The sequence below is a fragment of the Diceros bicornis genome, chromosome 3 (assembly GCF_020826845.1).
Source record: "Diceros bicornis minor isolate mBicDic1 chromosome 3, mDicBic1.mat.cur, whole genome shotgun sequence".
Taxonomy (NCBI): domain Eukaryota; kingdom Metazoa; phylum Chordata; class Mammalia; order Perissodactyla; family Rhinocerotidae; genus Diceros; species Diceros bicornis.
Window position 1 is genome coordinate 20,348,301 of NC_080742.1, and position 20,664 is coordinate 20,368,964.

Genomic DNA, 20,664 nt, shown 5'->3' on the forward strand with positions numbered 1-20,664 from the left:
GTGGTAATCATTTAGCAATATATGTGTATCAATTTATTTATTTTTTGGTAAGGTTTCTAATATCCTCATTTTTTTTTTTTTTTTTTTTTGAGGGAGATCAGCCCTAAGCTAACATCCGCGCTAATCCTCCTCTTTTTGTTGAGGAAGACTGGCTCTGAGCTAACATCTATTGCCAATCATCCTCCTTTTTTTCTTCCCCAAAGCCCCAGTAGATAGTTGTATGTCATAGTTGCATTTCCTTCTAGTTGCTGTATGTGGGACGCGGCCTCAGCATCGCCAAAGAAGCGGTGCGTCAGTGCGCACCCGGGATCCGAACCGGGGCCGCCAGTAGCAGAGCGTGCGCACGTAACCGCTAAGCCACTGGGCCCGCCCTCCTCATTTTTTTATATCCAAGGATTCTTCTACTTTAATTCCTATTTGATCCCTGTTCAAATCTTTATACTTCCACATCTGACCATAACAATAGCATACCTTTCGGTCAAGGGTTTCTAAGTGTCTCTCCTTCCAATCAGAATGAACACTGCTTTCACCATAGTATTCCACTGCCCAAAATGTTTATGGTATTTCCCTTCACATTAAATCCCAGACAAACCATTCTGACGTTCAAGCCCACATAATCTTCCATTAATAAACCTTTTGATTTGATATCACTCTTCCTCTGTAACAAACTATTAGATTAGCTGGGATCTCTAGTGTCCAACAGTACGTGTTCATCTCCCTGGTTTTTTACTTTGTGCCTTTCTTCCCTCTGAAAAGGTTTTGCCTTCTCTTCTTCACTGCCTTAATTGTCAATCAACAGTTCATAAACCTCGCTCATGACTCTAGTCTATAATTATTACTTTATCTTTTTCAAAACTTCTGTAGCAAATCTATTGCTACATTCTGTCTAATTTATTTGGCATTTAATCACTTAATGATTTGTATTGTAACAAATTTCTAGATGTCTAAATTTTGATTTCCTAATTAGATTAAAATTTACTCCAGAGTCGAAACAACTTGTTATTTTAAAACACAGATTTGCGGGAATCAGAGTCAAGATGGCACCGTAGGCAGACTCTGAACTCACCTCCTCCCACGGACACAGCCAATTTACAACTATTCGTGGAAAAATTACCCTGAGACAGAACTGAAAACTGGATAAGAGGAACTCCTGCAACAACGGACAATCCTAGAGACTGGCCTCACCCTAACTGAGGTGGAAGAGGCAGAGACTCCCTTCTGGAGAGGAAAAACGCCGCCTTCACAAGCCACAGTGCCTCACGGCCGCCCGGGAGCAGCCCACAGGTACGCAGCCTCCCTGGAGGAGCAGGGCCCTGAGCCAGGGAGCGCCCCCGCTGTGGGCATTTTGTGGACCCAGCACAATCGAGACGAGTGGCACAATATCTGACTTTGCCTGCTACTAAAACATGGGGGAATACCCCCAGAAAAGCTGGTTCACAAAGAAACTAAAAGCGGCTCTTAAACGGCCCACGCGCAAACTCACCCGTTACAGAAAGCAACCTAAAATCACCAGAAAGAAAGGTGCACAGTGCTGTGGTGAAAAGAGACTCATGTAGTGGCCCTGGGTGCATCTCGGTGAGAGGTGAGACCTCTCCAGGGACTGGGACATTGGCGGCAGCCATTGTTGTGGCCTGGTGTGGGCCTGCTGACACAGACCCCATTGGAGTTCTCTCTGAGGCCTGCTAGCCCAGGGCCAGCCCCACCCACTAGAGCACCATTTAATCCAGCTCAGCCAGGGCAGGCAGCCCACCCTAGAGACTAGCCCCACCCAACAACAAGCCCTCAGGCAACTTGTGGGCCTGCATAGATTGATGACTGGATTCTCTGCAGCCTGGCAACTGAGCTGACTTTAGCGGGGCAGGGCGTGCACAAGGAGCCGGTGGAGAGTGTGGGGCGGTGGCGGACTGTGTGGGGCTCCGGCCATGGAGAGACTGGGTCCGCATCGGGAGGTTGGGGCGCGCATACGAGGCAGGACTGTATTGACTGTGTGTGTGGATCTGTGGGCGGCAGGGCTTGTCAGCTGCAGAAGACTTAGGCTTCTCAAAGACCCACATAGGGGGTTTGCCCCACCTTCCAAAGCCTGAAACAATTGGGTGCTCCTGTGCCTGAGACCAGCCCCACCCAGCTGCAATCCTCAGACAACTGAAAAGAGACCTAAAGCCTGGAGGCTTATAGCAATTGTAAGGCCCTGAGCCTAACAAGCTGCCACGCTGGGGGCCCACTCACTTAAAAGAAATACTGCAACACAAATGTGGTATTAGAACTTGCAGCCAACTGTGCTGGGGTTCCCCACACCCGATAAAGAGACTGAAGGGCCCACAACAACTACAAGCAGCTGAGCATTACAACAGCTGGCCAGGAGCATAACTCGGCCTCCCTGGGCACCTACAGGGAGAGCAAACAGGCCACAACAGAAGGGCACATGTAGCCAACATAGGGGTCACCCGTGGAACACGGAGAACTGAAGGAAACACACTGCGGGTGTCCTAAGCCATCACTTACATAAGGTCACCTATCCAAGAGCAGGAGACATAGCTGACCTACCTAATACGTAGACACAAGCACAGGGAAAGAGGCAAAATGAGGAGGCAAAGGAATACATTCCAAGTAAGGGAACAGGACAAAACCCCAGAAAAGGAACTAAGTGAAACAGAAATGAGCAACCTACCTGACAGAGAGTTCAAACAAAGAGGGTTAAGGATGCTCACTGATCTGGGGAGAGGAATAGATGAACTCAGTAAGAATGTCAACAAAGATATGGAAGATATAAAAAAGAACCAATCAGAAATGAAGAATACAATACTGGAAATGAAAAATTCATTAGAGGGACTCAAAAGCAGAGTAGAGGAACAGAAGAACGGATCTGTGAGCTGGACGAAAGACTAGAAGAAATTGCCCAAGCTGAACAGGTAAAAGAGAAAAGAATTAAAGACTGAGGACAGTCTAAGGGACCTCTGGGACAACATCAAGCGCACTAACATCCGTGTTATAGGTGTCCCGGAAGGAGAAGAGCGAGACAAAGGGCAGAGAATCTATTTCAAGAAATAATAGATGAAAACTTCCCTAGCCTAAGGAAGGAAACAGACATCCAGGTACAGGAAGCACAGAGAGCTCCAAACAAGATAAACCCAAAGAGGCCCACACCAAGACATATCATAATCAAAATGTCCAGAATTAAAGATAAAGAGAGAATCCTAAAAGACGCAAGAGAAAGTCAAGTAACATACAAAGGAAACCCCATAAGGCTATCAGCTGACTTCTGAGCAGGAACCTTTAGAAGAAAATGGCACAATATAATTAAAGTGCTAAAAGGAAAAAACTTACAGCCAAGAATACTCTACCCAGCAAGGTTATCATTCAAAATGGAAGGAGAGATCAAAAATTTCCCAGACAGCAAAAATTAAAGGAGTTTGTCACCAAGAAACCAGTGCTACAAGAAATGTTAAAGGGAATGATTTAAGGGGAAAAGAGAAGACCACAAATAGGAAAAATTATTTATTTCCATGATAAGAACGTAATGGATACAAATGGACAAAAAAGAGGTTAGATATGATATCAAAAACATAAAAGGAGGGAGGAGGGGAGTTAAAGAGTAGAGCTTTCAGACAGAGGTCAAACTAAAGAGACCATCAATACTGTATAGAAGATGAAAGGAACAGAGAAGGACTACTAAAACACCGAGAAAAAAAAAAGTTAAAAAATGGCAGTAAGTACATACTTATCAACAGCTACTTTAAACGTCAATGGACTAAATGCTCCAATTAAAAGGCATAGGGTGGCTGATTGGATAAAAAACAAGACCCATATGTATGCTGCATACAAGAGACACAATTCAGACCTAAAGACACTGACAAACTGAAAGTGAAGAGATGGAAAAAGATACTCCATGCAAATGGCAATGAAAAGAAAGCTGAGGTACTCATATCAGACAAAAAAGACGTTAAAACAAAAACTGTAAAAAGAGACAAAGAAGGGCATTACATAATGATCAAGGGAACAATCCAACAAGAGGATATACTACTTGTAAATATCTACGCACCTAATGTAGGTGCACCTAAATATATAAAGCAATTATTAACAGACATAAAAACAGAAATAGACAGTAACACAATAATAGTAGGGGACTTTAACACTCCACTTACACCAACGGACAGATCATCCAAACAGAAGAGCAATAAGGAAACATTGGCCTTAAATGACACACTAGAACAGATGGACCTAGTAGATATATACAGAGCATTCCATCCAAAAACCGAACAATATACGTTCTTTTCAAATGCACATGGAACATTCTTCAGGATTGATCACATATTAGGCCACAAAACAAGTCTCCATAAATTTAAGAGGATTGAAATAATATCAAGCATCTTTTCTGACCACAAAGGTATGAAACTAGAAATCAACTATAGGAAGAAAATCAGAAAAGCCACAAATACGTGGAGATTAAACAAAATGCTACTGAACAATGACTGGGTCAACGAAGAAATCCAAGAAGAAATTAAAAAATACCTGGAGACAAATGAAAATGAACATAGAACATGCCAGATTTATGAGATACAGCAAAAGCAGTTCTAAGAGGGAAGTTTATAGCAATACAGGCCTATCTCAACAGGCCTATCAAGAAAAATCTCAAATAAACAATCAAACAGTGCACCTAAAGGAACTGGAAAAAGAAGAACAAACAAAGCCCAAAATCAGTAGAAGGGAAATAATAAAAATCAGAGCAGAAATAAATGAAATAGAGACCAAAAAAAAAATAGAAAAAATTCAGAAAACCAAGAGCTGGTTCTTTGAAAAGATCAACAAAATTGACAAACCTTTAGCTAGACTCACCAAGAAAAAAAGAGAGAAGGCACAAATAAGTAAAATCAGAAATGAAAGAGGAGAAATTACAACAGACACCTCAGAAATACAAAAGATTATAAGAGAATACTATGAAAAGCTATATGCCAACCAATTCGACAATCTGGAAGAAATGGATAAATTCTTAGAATCATACAACCTTCCAAAACTGGATCAAGAAGAAGTAGAGAATTTGAATAGACCAATCACCAGTAAGGAGATCGAAACAGTAATCACAAACCTCCCCAAAAAATAAAAGTCCAGGACCAGACGGCTTCCCTGGTGAATTCTAAAAAACATTTCAAGAAGACTTAATACCTATCCTTCTCAAACTCTTCCAAAAAATTGAGGAGGGGGGGAAGCTCCCTAACTCATTCTACGAAGCTGACATTACCCTGATACCAAAACCAGACAAGGACAACACAAAAAAAAGAAAATTACAGGCCAATATCACTGATGAACATCGATGCAAAAATCCTTAACAAAATACTAGCAAATCGCATACAACAATACGTTAAAAAGATTATACACCACGATCAAGTGGGATTTATTCCAGGTATGCAGGGATGGTTTAACATTCGCAAATCAATCAACGTGATATACCACATTAATAAAACGAAGAACAAAAATCACATGATCATCTCAATAGATGCAGAGAAAGCATTTGACAAGATACAGCATCCATTTATGATAAAAACTCTGAATAAAATGGGTATAGAAGGAAAGTACCTCAACATAATAAAGGCCATATATGACAAACCCACAGCTAATATCATCCTCAATGGTGAAAAACTGAAAGCTATCCCTCTAAGAACAGGAACCAGACAAGGATGCCCACTGTCACCACTCCTATTTAACATAGTACTGGAAGTCCTAGCCAGAGCAATCATGCAAGAGTAAGAAATAAAGGGATCCAAATTGGAAAGGAAGAAGTGAAACTGTCACTATTTGCAGATGACATGATATTATATATAGAAAACCCTAAAGAATCCACCAAAAAACTTTTAGAAGTAATAAACAAATATGGTAAAGTTGCAGGATACAAAATCAACATACAAAAATCAGTTGCATTTCTATACACTAACAACGAAGTAGCAGAAAGAGAAATTAAGAATACCATCCCATTTACAATTGCCTCAAAAAGAATAAAATACCTAGGAATAAATTTAACCAAAAAGGTGAAAGATCTGTACACAGAAAACTATAAAACATTGCTGAAAGAAATTGAAGACACAAAGAAATGGAAAGATATTCCGTGCTCTTAGATTGGAAGAATTAACATAGTTAAGATATCGATAGTTCCTAAAGCAATCTATAGATTCAATGCAATCCCTATCAAAGTTCCAACAACATTTTTCACAGAAATAGAACAAAGAATCCTAAAATTTATATGGAACAAGAAAAGACCCCGAATAGCTAAAGGAATCCTGAGAAAAAAGAACAAAGCTGGAGGTATCACACTCCCTGACTTCAAAATATACTACAAAGCTATAGTAACCAAAGCAGCATGGTACTGGCACAAAAACAGACACACAGATCAATGGAATAGAATCGAAAGCCCAGAAATAAACCCACACATCCATGGACAGCTAAACTTTGACAAAGGAGCCAAGAACATACAATGGAGAAAAGAAAGTCTCTTCAACAAATGGTGTTGGGAAAACTGGATAGCCACATGCAAAAAAATGAAAGTAGACCCTTACCTTACACCATACACAAAAATTAACTCCAAATGGATTAAAGATTTAAATGTAAGACCTGAAACTATGAAACATCTAGAAGAAAACATAGGGAGTACGCTCTTCGACATCGGTCATAGCAACATATTTTCAAGCACCATGTCTGACCGGGCAAGAGAAACAACAGAAAAAATAAACAAATGGGACTACATCAAAAGAAAAAGCTTCTGCACAGCAAAGGAAACCATCAACAAAACGAAAAGACAACCTAACAATTGGGAGAAGACATTTGCAAACCATACATCTGATAAGGGCTTAATCTCCAAAATATATAAAGAATTCATGCATCTCAACAACAAAAAAACTACCAACCCAATTAAAAAATGGGCAAAAGACCTGAACAGATGTTTCTCCAAAGAAGATATGCAGATGGCCAACAGACACATGAAAAGATGTTCAACATCATTAACTATCAGGGAAATGCAAATCAAAAGTACAATGAGATATCACCTCACGCCCGTCAGAATGGCTATAATTAACAAGACAGGAAACAGCATGTGTTGGAGAGGATGTGGAGAGAAGGGAACTCTCATACACTGCTGGTGGGAGTGCAAACTGGTGCAGCCACTGTGGAAAACAGTATGGAGATTCCTCACAAAATCAAGGATAGAACTACATATGATCCAGCTATTCCACTGCTGGGTATTTATCCAAACAACTTGAAAACACCAATGCGTAAAGATACTTGCACCCTTGTGTTCATTGCAGCCTTATTCACAATAGCCAAGACTTGGAAGCAACCTAAGTGCCCGTGAAGTGACGAATGGATAAAGACGATGTGGTATATATACACAATGGCATACTACTCAGCCATAAGAAACGATGAAATCCAGCCATTTGTGACAACATGGATGGACATTGAGGGTATTATGCAAAGTGAAATAAGTCAGAGGGAGAAGGTCAAATACCGTATGATTTCCTTCATTAAGTGGTAGATAATAACAACAATAAAAAAACACATAGAGACAGAGATTGGATTGGTGGTTACCAGAGGGGAAGGGGGCAGGGGGGAGGGAGGAGGGCGAAAGGGATAATTCGGCACATGTGTGTGGTAATGGGTTGTAATTAGTATTTGGGTGGTGAACATGATGTAATCTATGGAGAAATAGAAGTATAATGATGTACACCTGAAATTTATACAATGTTATAAACCAATGTTACTGCAATAAACAAAAAATTAAAAAAATAAAATAAAACATAAAACACAGATTTGCACAGAGAGACCACAGTAGAGATAGTTTTTTCCCCCAGGATCTCTTCCCTTATTACTTAGTGCGGCTTCTGTTTTTTAGCTGTGTACATAGCTCCCTTGAAGGTAACTGTGACATGAGATCAGTAAATACTGGCCAATGCCACATAAGAAGAAAGGCTTCATGTGACTTCCAGGAAGTGCCCATAAAAAGAGGGGGAATACCATTCTTTGTCCCTTAAGCAAAAGCACAAGTAACCGTGGTGGACCTGAGGATGACACACTCAGAGGAGGACAGAGAAAAAAAGATAAGAGTGCAGACCCCTTATCTGTGAAGCTTCCCTGTCAGCCCCCATCTATGTAACTGAAATTCTTTGACTTCAGTGAGAAGTAAACTTCCATAGTGTTGAAATCACAATGGTTTGGGATTTTGTGTAATTGGTAGCTAATACTAGTCCTAACTGATACACTAGACTTTAATAATTATTGGCATAAAAAAGTAATAGAGTAATCGCTTCACTTTAAAGTTTGTTTATACAGTGATCAACAAACATAATTAAACACAGTTAGAGTTAAACTTCATATCCATTCACGAATACCAAAGAAAAAAAAAAACAAATCAGGCATTATTAAGATAATTAGTCACTGAAAGCAGTACTTCTATAAATACCAAAAATGTTGAGGGGCCATTGTCATCCTGTTTTCTTCAAATTGGCTAGAAATCTAACTGTTCCTTTCATAAATAACCAAAAAAGGATTCTTTGGATTACCTTGTCATCTGCTATTAGATGTTTAAATATATTTGAGCTAATTTTCAAAAAGCGTTAAACAACTCAAGAACAATTGGCTATCCATATGGAAAAAACATGTCACTTCATATACTTTGTACACAGGTCCTTTTGCATTTTATTCTAGCAAAATCCTAGCAGATATAACAACAAGGAAGTGTCCCCCAGAGGTATATTTAATGCTGACTCAACATATATTAGGTCCCTTTATTGTAATCCCAAGTTTTTGAAATGAATAAATGGAGGGCAGAGAAGGAAAAAATGATTAATAAAACATTAAGAAAATGAAGATGAAGTAGATTTTTTTTTCGTAAATGCAACTAATTATCTAAAAAGAATAAGTGCAGCCTACATTGGCATTTCAATGAGCCACTAATTCCTAATTACAATCTCAATTACTGCAGTAATTGGTACAATTTCAGGAGACACTAATAGGTGAAATGAGTAGTTTGTAACTATGGTTTTTTATTATGGGTAAAAATTCATAAAGTTGACAGCTCTTGAGAGTAATTTTAATAGCTTTAAAGTTAATATATGTAAATCAATTAAAAGCATCTAAAGGGAAGCACTCATAAATTAAACTTATTTTCCAATCAGCACATATTCCATGACGATGTCACTAGACATGGGTTCCAGCTTCAGCTTTGCCATGAAGCGAGCTGGATGACTAGGGCAATTCACTCCAGCCATCCCACAAAACAAAGACCGTGGACTTAGCAAATGCTAAAGGCCTGGACGCATAAGTAGATCAAGTTAGTGTCCACCCTGGAAATTATCTTCACTCATCCCAAGTTACTGGTGAAGAAATAGGTTCAGAGATGTAACACGACTTAGCCAAAATACACAACTATACTGATGGCAGTTTTATAACGTTTCTTCTATTATCACACAGCATTACTACCTTCTAAGTTGGAAACAAAGAAAAGGAAGTAGGGAGGAGGGGAGGAGACGGAGAAAGAAAGGAGGAGGAAGAGGGGGAAAAGAAAAAAAGACAAACAGGATCATTCTTACAGTTTATTTCCATACACATCAACCAAATTAGAAAACAGGCCATTTATTGATGTTCAGTCCAAGGAAAGACATTAGAGTTCAAATCTCTACTAATTACCAAACAAACTGCTATTCAGAATCAGCTCTACAGAAATGTCTTTATATTATATCAGCTCTGGACATCTCCTTATGTGGAGAGAGTAGTGTCTCCATGTAGTTTAAATAATCTGATAAATGGAAATCTTGAGGGTGGCTAGCCATCACTGACTTTCCCCTACATGTAGGCAATTTGCTAAGAAGTATATTTAATTCTTTTCTTCTCTTAATTCTACAATTTAGCTGTTATTATCCTCTGCGTTTCACTAAGTCTGAGTAAGAGTTTTCCAAAGGTTACCACCAGATCAAGTGATGGAAGTGGGATTTATACACTGGCAACTGCGTATATACTTGCTTAACCCATTCACACCATGTAAACCTGCTATAAGTAGCATCTTAACACTGAACAAGAATGTTTTTTAGACTCCATTCTGAGTCAGAGCCTTCCAGTTTCTGCAAAACACTTCATTTTCAATAACTGTGGCAAAAATTTTTAAAAAGGTAATTTATAGGATTTTAAAAAATTACAAAATTCTCCATTTGGATTAATATATGAAATAGATTTTGTTTGAGCCTCACAGCAATTCTGTGACATAATGGGCAAGTTGATTTTCCCATATTATAAATGTAGAAATTCAGAGCCTGAGAGAGAGGGTTGACAGATTTAGCAAAAAGAAATACAGGACACACCCATTTAAATTTGAATTTTGATAAAAACCAAATTCCTTTTTAGTGTAAATATTTCTCCAAACATTGCATATTTATACTAAAAAATTCTTTGTTGTTTATCGGAAATTCAAATTTAACTAGGCATCCTTGATTTTACCTAGCAACTCTAAAGAGAAGTGACATAACTAAGGTCATAGGCTAAAACCTACGTCTTCTGACCAACTCCACCATATGGTGTTACTGCTCGATATTACTGCTTAGTCATCTGTTTAGAACTCCTTTCACATTTCTATTTCAGCTTCCTTGTCAACTGATTGTAACCTCAATTATGTTCTTTAATTTCTCACATGAAGAGAAAAATGGATTTACGCAAAATTATTCTAGTTCATATTCACTCATAAAAATGCCTATTGTTTTGTATTTTCAAAGTACTTTTCATTATATTATCTGATTGATCAAAACAACCCTCAGAAGATAAATTGAGGAATTAGTGTTCATATTTTTCAGATTTGATGACTAAGGCTCAGAAAATTTAGGAGACCTACCTAGTTTCTCACAGCTACTAGGGAGATCCTAGCCTGAGGTTCAAGTCTTCTTATGTGAAAATCCAATTAAGTAAAAATAACATATATTCTATTCCCACTCATAGATAAGATAACTAACAATATTTAATGGCTATTTCTGACCTTTGCTTTAACAGGCAGTAATCAGGGATGAGCCACTCTACAGTATTTTGGGCTGTATCAAAATGGTAAGGCTAAATCAGAGAGGAAAGTATGGTTTACTGAGAAAGTTTTTCTTTTTCATTTAAAAAAGGCTTTGAACTTGAAAAAATGTGTTGAAAACATGTCTTAGCATAAACAGAAATATAGTGGTCCACTTTTAAATTATAATATTCTCTTAATATCTTTGCTTAAGAGACTTGGTTCTATTATATCATTGTTATCATAAAGAGCATCTGATTGGGTCTTAAAAAAGGAAATACAAAAAAAAAAAAGGAAATCTTGCCATTGTGACAACATGGGTGAAACTGGAGGACATTCCACTGAATGAAATAAGCGAGACACAGAAGAACAAATACTACATGATATCACTTATATGAGGAATCTAAAATAGTCAAACTCATAGAAGCAGAGAAGAGCGGTGGTTGCCAGGGGCTGGAGAAACTGGGAAATGGGGAGATATTAGTCAAAGGGTATAGAGTTTTAGTTAAACAAGATGAATGTGTCCTAGAGATCTTCCGTACAGCATATACTGCCTACTATTAACAATACGGTATTGTACACTTAAAATTTTGCTAAGAGGATAGATCTTATGTTGAGCGTTTTTATCACAAAAAATATAGGAATAAATAAGAGAATGAGAGGAAACTTTTGGAGATGATGGATAGGTTTATAGCCTTGATTATGGTGATGGAAATAAATGAAAAGCCATAAAACTAATACGAAAAGTTAATATATTGAGGTATATGAGGAAGCCATTTTCATTTAAAATTGATTCAGCCTGAACTTGTTTTTCCAGAATGCCCTGACTTATGACCCATCAAGCATGCCCTTGTACATCAGCTTTCAACATTAAACAGTATCCCAAAGTGAAAAATGTTGCCTTTAAAGATTGGGATGAATGCCTCCCTCCCATATCAGCATTTCTTTGAAGATAAGCATTCCTTCCCAGAAACAAGGGTCAGATTGACCTGCTATGTACGTTGCTGAATTGCAGCAAACATCTTGTGACTGTAGTATTAAAAAAAAAAAATGTATTCCTGTCATGTTTGATATACGTTCTTTGTTCTGAAATGGTATATGACAATGCTGTACACCTCGCTCCTCCAGAGCATGCACTTCCCTGGTGGAGCATGCACTTCCAGGCTATAGTTCTCAGCTTGGCTCATATAATAAACTCATCTCATTTTTAATCTATAGATTGATTATTGGTTATTTGCATCAACAGTGGTGATGGAATCATAGGTGTATACTTATCTCTAAACTCATCAAGTTGTATACATTATGTACACCTTTTTGTATGTCAAAAAATAATAAAATAAAAAGAACAACTCAGCAAAAGATTCACTAAAATTAAAATTGCATCCAGTGTATTCCCTAGCAGCCATGAGAACCATTTTAAATAACCTCCTCTAACAAGTAACTGAATTCATCCCATCAATCATTTTGTCAGTCAATTTGTCTGCCAAACCATTGCTCAAAAACTAGGTATTGCAGGAGAGCACAGCGTTGTTTCCACAGCTAATGTTCTAGGGCAATTGCACGGGTTCAGCTAAATTAAACATTTAAAGGGCTTTTCCAAGATGAAATGAACAAATGTCAATACATTTGAAAATTTATGATTAGGGTTAAAAAAAATTAAAGCCATCATCCCTCACTTCACATTCAAAATGAAAGAATAATAGAAAGATGATTTATTGGTAAGTTTAAAAGTTAACTGCTATTTGCAAAAAGAGCCATCTTTGAAAAGTGCTCATAACACAGCCTATCCTTCCTTCCACCTCTTGACCCCAGTGTTCTCTCTCCCTTTCTTATGCAACTTCTCTTGCTCCCCTTCCTGTTTCTCTCTTATAATTCTTATTTGTCTCTCTTTCTCAGCATCATCAATTTCCCTCTGGTACTGGGCTCTTGGTTTCTCATTATTATCCTAATTTTCTCTTACATATCTTTTTCCTCCTTTCCCTCAACTGCTCATAGATGGAATTTTGTAATGAGGCAATATGTCTTAGACTTAAAAGCTACATAATGCTATGTTATTGATAAATGTATTCTTATATTTGTGTATTATTGGATAGCTTATCAGGTATCTAATTCCTATATTTCAAAATTATAAACGTTTTATAAGACTTGATATAACTTTAAAGTTTATTATATCAGATTTATTATATGTATGAGTAGTGTATTCCATGGCATTCATTGCTTCTTTTCTTTATATTATCTTATATACTAAAATTTTCAGTCTCCTGATACATACATTTATTCTTAAGAACATAACTTAAGAATATTTTAGAAAGGTTGTATCATCCTGAACAATATATCTGTAAGTAGGAAATTCCACTATTATGATAATAACCTATATGGTCATATTTTCCCCTCATCAGATACTAACATTTTAACTCATGATTTTTTTTAACATTGAAATACGAAGTAGAACTTGCCTAGCCCACTGGATTTCTGCAAAACATAATGGCTACTGCTGTTACTATCTGGCATTTGCAACCATGCAGAAGTTATAAGTCTCTACCTAATTCAAGTCTGTTGAGTCTGATGATGCCCACGTACTTTTATTCATTGCTATTGCCATACAAAGCTAGTTATGATCTAATTTCCATTTCACCCCATTTTCACTGCTGTGACTTTTTATTGTGAATAACTCTACTTGTTAAACATGTTTATAAAACTCAAGTCTCAAGAAGAATTCTCCTATATATTGTAGCTGTTTAAAGGCCAATTACCTAGCATGTATCCAATAACTCAGGCTTTGTCTTTGAGAAAGAAGGTGCATTTGTGCTTGTCAGCTTGTTCTAAAAGGTGGAGAAGTTAAAAATACCAACAGACATTTCTCTTAAATTCTTTTCAATGGGTCCTCAGGCTCCACTAGTGATTAACTTTTCATTTTTGTTATAGATTTATTTCTCCTTACCCTCCTTTATAAGAATAAAGGATATTACAAAAGGGCTTATTCATTTTAATTTGTAAATTATATTCATCCTCATTGAATATATATCATCACTGAGATGCCTTCAAAATTAATCCAATCCGACACAAAAGAAAGCTCTATTTTCCTTGAAATTTCATTTTATTTCCTGTCATACTAATTTTAACAAATCCACATTCGCCGATTAAAGAAAAGCATCAACATTTTGCCTATAAAAGCATTGACTTGAAATCTAGCGACAAATATTTCACTTAGTTTTTAAAAATTCTATTCAGTTCTCTAATGTGACTTACAACTTGGTCCATGCTGAGCAGTTGGACCTTTATTTCAGAATTTTTTTAGGATTCATGATAACTTCCTGTTCCAGGTACACAGATACCTGCTCATGGTCTCACTGCAGCCTGGCCTGATTCTAGGTGCCAACTACCCCCCAAGCCCCCCCAAAACCCCTCCTCGAGCTGCTTCTCAGGTGTTTTGGTTTAAAGTGAGCCATATAAGGAGGAATACTCTTTCCTCATAAAAGCAGCATGATAACCATATTTTTATTACAGTGTAGGAGAAGGTAACAAGTGTTCTCCAGAAACATTAAGTCAGGTACTTACAATTTTGTTTGATACCTATTGAATCACTATGCACTTACCCGGATAATATCGGGCCAGGCCTGTGGCACTGCCAAACACCTGCCACAACAATGAAGGATCTTCCTCTCGATTTTTTTTGAAAACTTCATCTAAGGCACTTGTCCAGTTGAGCTCATTTAACACAATTGTTGCTAAAAAAAAAAAAAGGAAAAATTAATTCAAATGTATAATTAATAATTGAATCTGTCTTCATTTATTTGCAAAATAATGTCACACATTTTCATTGCTTTACCTACAAAAGTACTCTAATCCAGTGGCTATCCAAAAGTTTAGATTTAGAATTATTTCTTCAAACAAATTTTTATATTACAGTGGCCTTATTGACAGTTTGGGCTGGGTAATTCTTTGTTGTGGGAGCTGTTCTGTGCTTTGTAGAATGTTTAGCAGTATCTCTAGCCTCTACCCACTAGATGCCAGTAGCACTCTCCCAGATGTGACAAGCAAAACTTGTCTGGACATTGTCCAGACATTGTCAGATGACTCCTGTGGGGCAAAATTGCTCCCTGTTGAGACCCACTGTGATACATAAAACAGACAATAGCAGAGCTCTCTTGTTTGAGAAGTGGGAGGCATGCCTCCCCTTGAGGCAATTCTGAAGAAACCTACGGGGCACCTCAGGGTGCAGTTTGATGACCACCTCTTTCAACTATTGATGATTCTCTGTGATATACTTACATAATTTGGTTTGTTACCTGAGTTAAAAAAAATAGATATTTGTCATTGAACATAGTTTATTAACTGTTTACACAAAAACAACAACAAATGTGTACATTTTGACAGAGAAAAAATTCATTCATAGGCTTGACAATATCAGTGTTAGAAACAGGAAGTAGCTGATACTTTATTACTACCTTTATGAACAATAGTTTTCTTTTTTTTTTTTTGGTTAGTTTAATATTTAGAGCATGGTACAAATAAGGGCCAAGTCATTGATTTTCATTCCTACTTACAACTACTGACTGATCTTGAATAGGGATTAAAAATATATGCCACTCATTACAATGAAACAGAAGCAGTTATAACAAAGGGATAAAACATAGGTTAAGGAGTGACATCAGCAACATGGTAGAGTGAGCTGTTCCCTTTATCTCTCCCCCTTTGAACTACAACTAAATGGACATTCCATGACCAACAGAGGATACCCATGCAGCACAACAGGACGCCTGAGAGACCCATGCAGCTATACATCGGAAGGTGGATGGACTGGGTCCCCAGGACGTATAGGAGATAGGTGATCACTCCCCTATCCTTTCCCAGCAGCCTGGTGAGCAAGCGCAAATGCATTCCCAGGAAGTGGGAGTGTCCATAGCGCTGCTGAGGCCCTGCAAGTGGGAAAGTGCCCCGGTGCAACTATAAGAAGAGGTGGTGGCAGCCCTGAGCCCACACGTGAACACTTTCTCGACCAGCAGGAGTTCCCAACGTGCCACTGCAGTCCTAACAAGTGGCCCTGGTTCAGACCCCACAAAAAAGCCCTGCCCACCAAGCACAGCAGCCAGTGTGACCGTAAGAAGAGGTGGTGGCAAATCTGTGCACAGTCGAATGCTTTCCCGGCCAGCAGGAGCACCCATAGTGCCGCTATGGCCCCACAAGTGGGAACGTCCCTTGGCGCAACTGCAAGAAGAGGCAGTGGCAGCCCTGAACCGGCGAGTGAATGCTTTCCTGGCTGGCAGGAGCACCCACCATACCCTCACAACTTACAGCAGGTGGGGTGGGATCAGAAACACAGTTCCGGCTTATCCCCGGTGGTAGCAGGTGGAATCTGCAACCAGATACAACTGCAAAGGTGCCAGCAAAAGAGTTAGTTCACCAAACACCACAAGAAACTACAGCAACAATTCAAAGCAGAAGGAAAATGACGTCTGCAGAAATCAACCTTGAAGTGACAGAAATTTACAATCTAAATGACAAAGAATTCAAAATAGCTGTTATAAAGAAACTCAATGAGTTACAAGAAAACTCAGACAGACAGTTGAATGAGCCCAGGAATAAAATTAATAATAAGAAGGAATATTTCACCAAAGAGATTGAAACTATTAAAAAAAAAAAAAAAGCAGAAATTCTAGATATGAAGAAAACAATTAATGAGATAAGAAATCATCTAGAATCCTTAAAAAATAGTTGAAGGTATGGAGAAAAGAATTAGTGATTTAGAGGGTATAAATATGGAAATGCTTCAGATGGAGGAGGAGGCAGAACTAAGATTTTTAAAAAATGAAGGAATTCTTCAAGAAATATCTGACTCAATTATGAAAAGCAACATAAGGATTATAGGTATTCCAGAGAGAAAAGGGAGGGAGAAAGGAGCGGAGAGCTTGTTCAAAGAAACAATAGCTGAGAGCTTCCCAAACACGGGGAAGGAACTGGACTTAGAAATACGTGAAACCAATAGAACTCCTAATTACATAAATGCAAAAAGACCTTCTCCAAGGCATATAAAAGTAAGACTGGCAAAAGTTAATGACAAAGAAGAAATATTAAGGGCACTAAGGCAGAAGAAAATAACCTACAAAGGAACCCCTATCATGCTATCAGTGGATTTCTCAGCAGAAACCTTATAGGCTAGGAGAGAATGGAATGATATGTTCAAAATTCTGAAAGACAAAAACTTTCAGCCAAGAATACTCTATCCAGAAAAACTATCCTTCAGATTGGATAGAGAAATAAAAGCTTTCTCAGATAAACAAAAGCTGAGGGAGTTCATCACCACTAGATCTCCCCTGCAAGAAATGATCCAGGATGCCCTCATACCTGAAACAAAAAGGCAAAGGTCTACAAAGCTCTGATCAAGGAGATAAATAGAGAGACAAAATCAGAGAACTGCAGCTCTCTTTCAGAATAGGGTAACAAACACTTAATTATAACTTAAAAGATAAAGAGAGGGAAAGCATCAAATGTAACTATAAACAATTCAAGTTAGTCACACAAACACAGAACACAAAACAGAATAATTTGTAACAACAATAACTCAGAAGGAGAGGAGTATAGGGATGGAACCTACTTAGGCTAATGGAGACAGGCTAACAGAAAATGGACTATATCATCTATGCGATATTTTATACAAACCTCAGAGTAACCACTAAACAAAAATCAGAGCAGAGCCACAATTTATTAAAAATGAGAAAACCACAACAGAAAACCACCAAAATGAAGTGGCAGTCAGAAATCCAAAGGAAGAGAAACAGAAACATAGAACAACCAGAAAACAAGAGATAAAATGTCAGTATTAAACCCTCATATACCAATAATCACTCTAAATGTAAATGGATTGAATTCTCCAATCAAAAGAAACAGGGCACCTGAATGGATTAAAATACAAGAAGCAACAATATGCTGCCTCCAGGAAACACATCTCAGCTCTAAAGAAAAACAGGCTCAGAGTGAAGGGATGGAAGACAATACTCCAAGCTGATGGCAAGCAAAAGAAAGCAGGTGTTGCCATGCTTAGATCAGACAAGTAGACTTCAAGATAAAACAGGCAATGAGAGACAAAGAAGAGCAGTATATAATAACAAAAGAGATACTCCAACAAAAAGACATAACAGTTATAAATATATATGCACCCAACATAGGAGCACCAAAGTACATAAAACAACTATTAACAAACCTAAAAGGAGATATTAATGACAACACAATAATAGTAGGGGAACTTAACACCCCACTTACATCAATGGATAGATCATCCAGACAAAAAGTCAACAACAAAATAGCAGGATTAAATGAAAAACTAGACCAGATGGACTTAATAGATATATATAGAACATTAAATCCAAAAGCAGAAGAATACACATTCTTCTCAAGTGTACATGGAACATTCTCAAAGATAGACCATATTTTGGGAAACAAGGCAAGCCTCAATAAATTTAAGAAGATTGAAATAATATCACGTATCTTTTCCAACCATAATGCTACAAAACTAGAAATCAACTACAAGAAAAAAGCTGGGAAAGTCACAAACATGTGGAGACTAAACAACATGCTACTAAGCAACCAATGGATCATTGAAGAAATTAAAGGAGAAATCAAAAAATATCTGGAGACAAATGAAAATGAAAATATACCATACTAATTCACATAGGATGCAGCAAAAGCGGTCCTAAGAGAGAAATTCATAGGAATAGAGGCCCACTTTAACAAACAAGAAAATGCTTAAATAAGCAATCTTAAACTCCACCCAACAGAATTAGAAAAAGAAGAAGAAACAAAGCCCAAAGTTAGCAGAATGAGGGAAATAATAAAAATTAGAACATAAATAAATGAAATTGAAACCAAAAAAACCATAGAAAAGATCAACGAAACTAAGAGATAGTTCTTTGAGAAGATAAACAAAATTGACAAACCCTTAGCCAGACTCACTAAGAAAAAAAGAGAGAAGCCTCAGATAAATAAAATTAGAAATGAAAGAGGAGAAATTACAACAAATACCACAGAAATACAAACAATTACAACAGAATACTATGAAAACCTATATACCAACAAACTGGACAATCCAAAAGAAATGGATAAATTCTTAGACCCATACAACCTCCCAAAACTGAATCAAGAAGAAATAGAGAATCTGAATAGACAAGTCACATGTAAAGAGATTGAAACAGTAATCAAAAATCTCCCAAAAAATAAAAGTCCAAGACTAGATGGCTTCTCTGGAGAATTCTACCAAACATTCAAAGATTTAATACATATTCTTCTCAAACTATTACAAAAAATTGAAGAGACAGAACACTCCTAACACATCCTACAAGGCCATCATCACCTTGATTCCAAAACCAGGCAAGGACAGCACAAAGAAGGAAAACTACAGGCCAATATCATTGATGAACATCAATGAAAAATCCTCAACAAAATATTGGCAAACTGAATACAGCAATACATTAAAAGGATCATACACCATGAGCAAGTGTGATTTACACCAGGGACACAGGGATGCTTCATATCTGCAAATTAATCAATGTGATACACCACATGAACAAAATAAGGAATAAAAACCACATGATCATCAATAGATGCAGAGAAAGTATTTGACAAGATCCAACATCAATTTATGAGAAAAACTCTCAATAAAATGCGTACAGAAGGAAAGTACCTCAACATAATAGAGGCCATATATTACAAACCCACAGCCAACATTATACTCAATAGGGAAAAAACTGAAAGCCATCCCTCTGAGGACAGTAACAAGACAAGGGTGCTCACTCTAGCCACTCTTACTCAACTTAGTACTGGAGGTTTGGGCTAGAGCAATTAGGCAAGAAAAAGAAATAAAAGGAATTCAAATAGTGAATTAAAAAGTGAAACTCTCGCTGTTTGCAGACAACAGGATTTTATATATAGAAAATCCTAAAGAATCCACCAGAAAACTATTAGAAATAATCAAGAACTAGAGCAAAGTTGCAGGATACAAAATCAACTTACAAAAATCAGTTGCATTTCTATATACTCATAACAAACTAGCAGAAAGAGAAGTCAAGAATACGATCCCATTTACAATCAAAACAAAAAGAATAAAATATCTAGGAATAAATTTAACCAAAGAGGTGAAAGACCTGTACACTGAAAACTATAAGACATTATTAAGAGAAATTGAAGAAGATACAAAGAAATGGAAAGATATTCCACACACATGGATTGGAAGAACATAGTTAAAATATCCATATTACCTAAAGCATTCTGCAGATGCAGTGCAATCCCCATCAGAATCCTAATGACATTCTTCATAGACATAGAACAAAGAATCAATGGAACAGAATTGAAAGCCCAGAAATAAAACCACACATCTATGGACAGCTAATCTTTGACAAAGGAGCCAAGAACATACAATGGAGAAAGGAAAGTCATGAAACATGAAAACTATAAAACTCTTAGAAGAAAATCTAGGCAATACACTCTTTGACATCGGTCTTAGCAGCATCTTTTCGAATACCATGTCTACTCAGACAAGGGAAACAAAAGAAAAAATTAACAAATGAGACTACCTCAGACTGAAGAGCTTCTGTAAGGAAAAGGAAACCATCAATAAAATGAGAAGACAATCCACAAACTGGGAGAGAATATTT

The 20,664-nt window shown here is 37.4% G+C and overlaps 1 protein-coding gene across 7 annotated transcripts in view; it reads right to left on the reverse strand.

Annotated features, from left to right (window-relative positions):
* The window catches only part of CACNA2D1 (calcium voltage-gated channel auxiliary subunit alpha2delta 1), a 504,665-nt gene that overhangs the window by 124,698 nt on the left and 359,303 nt on the right, over positions 1-20,664 (reverse strand). For all 7 annotated transcript variants that reach the window (XM_058524544.1, XM_058524526.1, XM_058524535.1 and 4 more), the window contains one exon: positions 14,614-14,745. In XM_058524544.1, the coding sequence (XP_058380527.1) occupies positions 14,614-14,745 (132 nt within the window). The remainder of the gene's footprint in view (positions 1-14,613; positions 14,746-20,664) is intronic.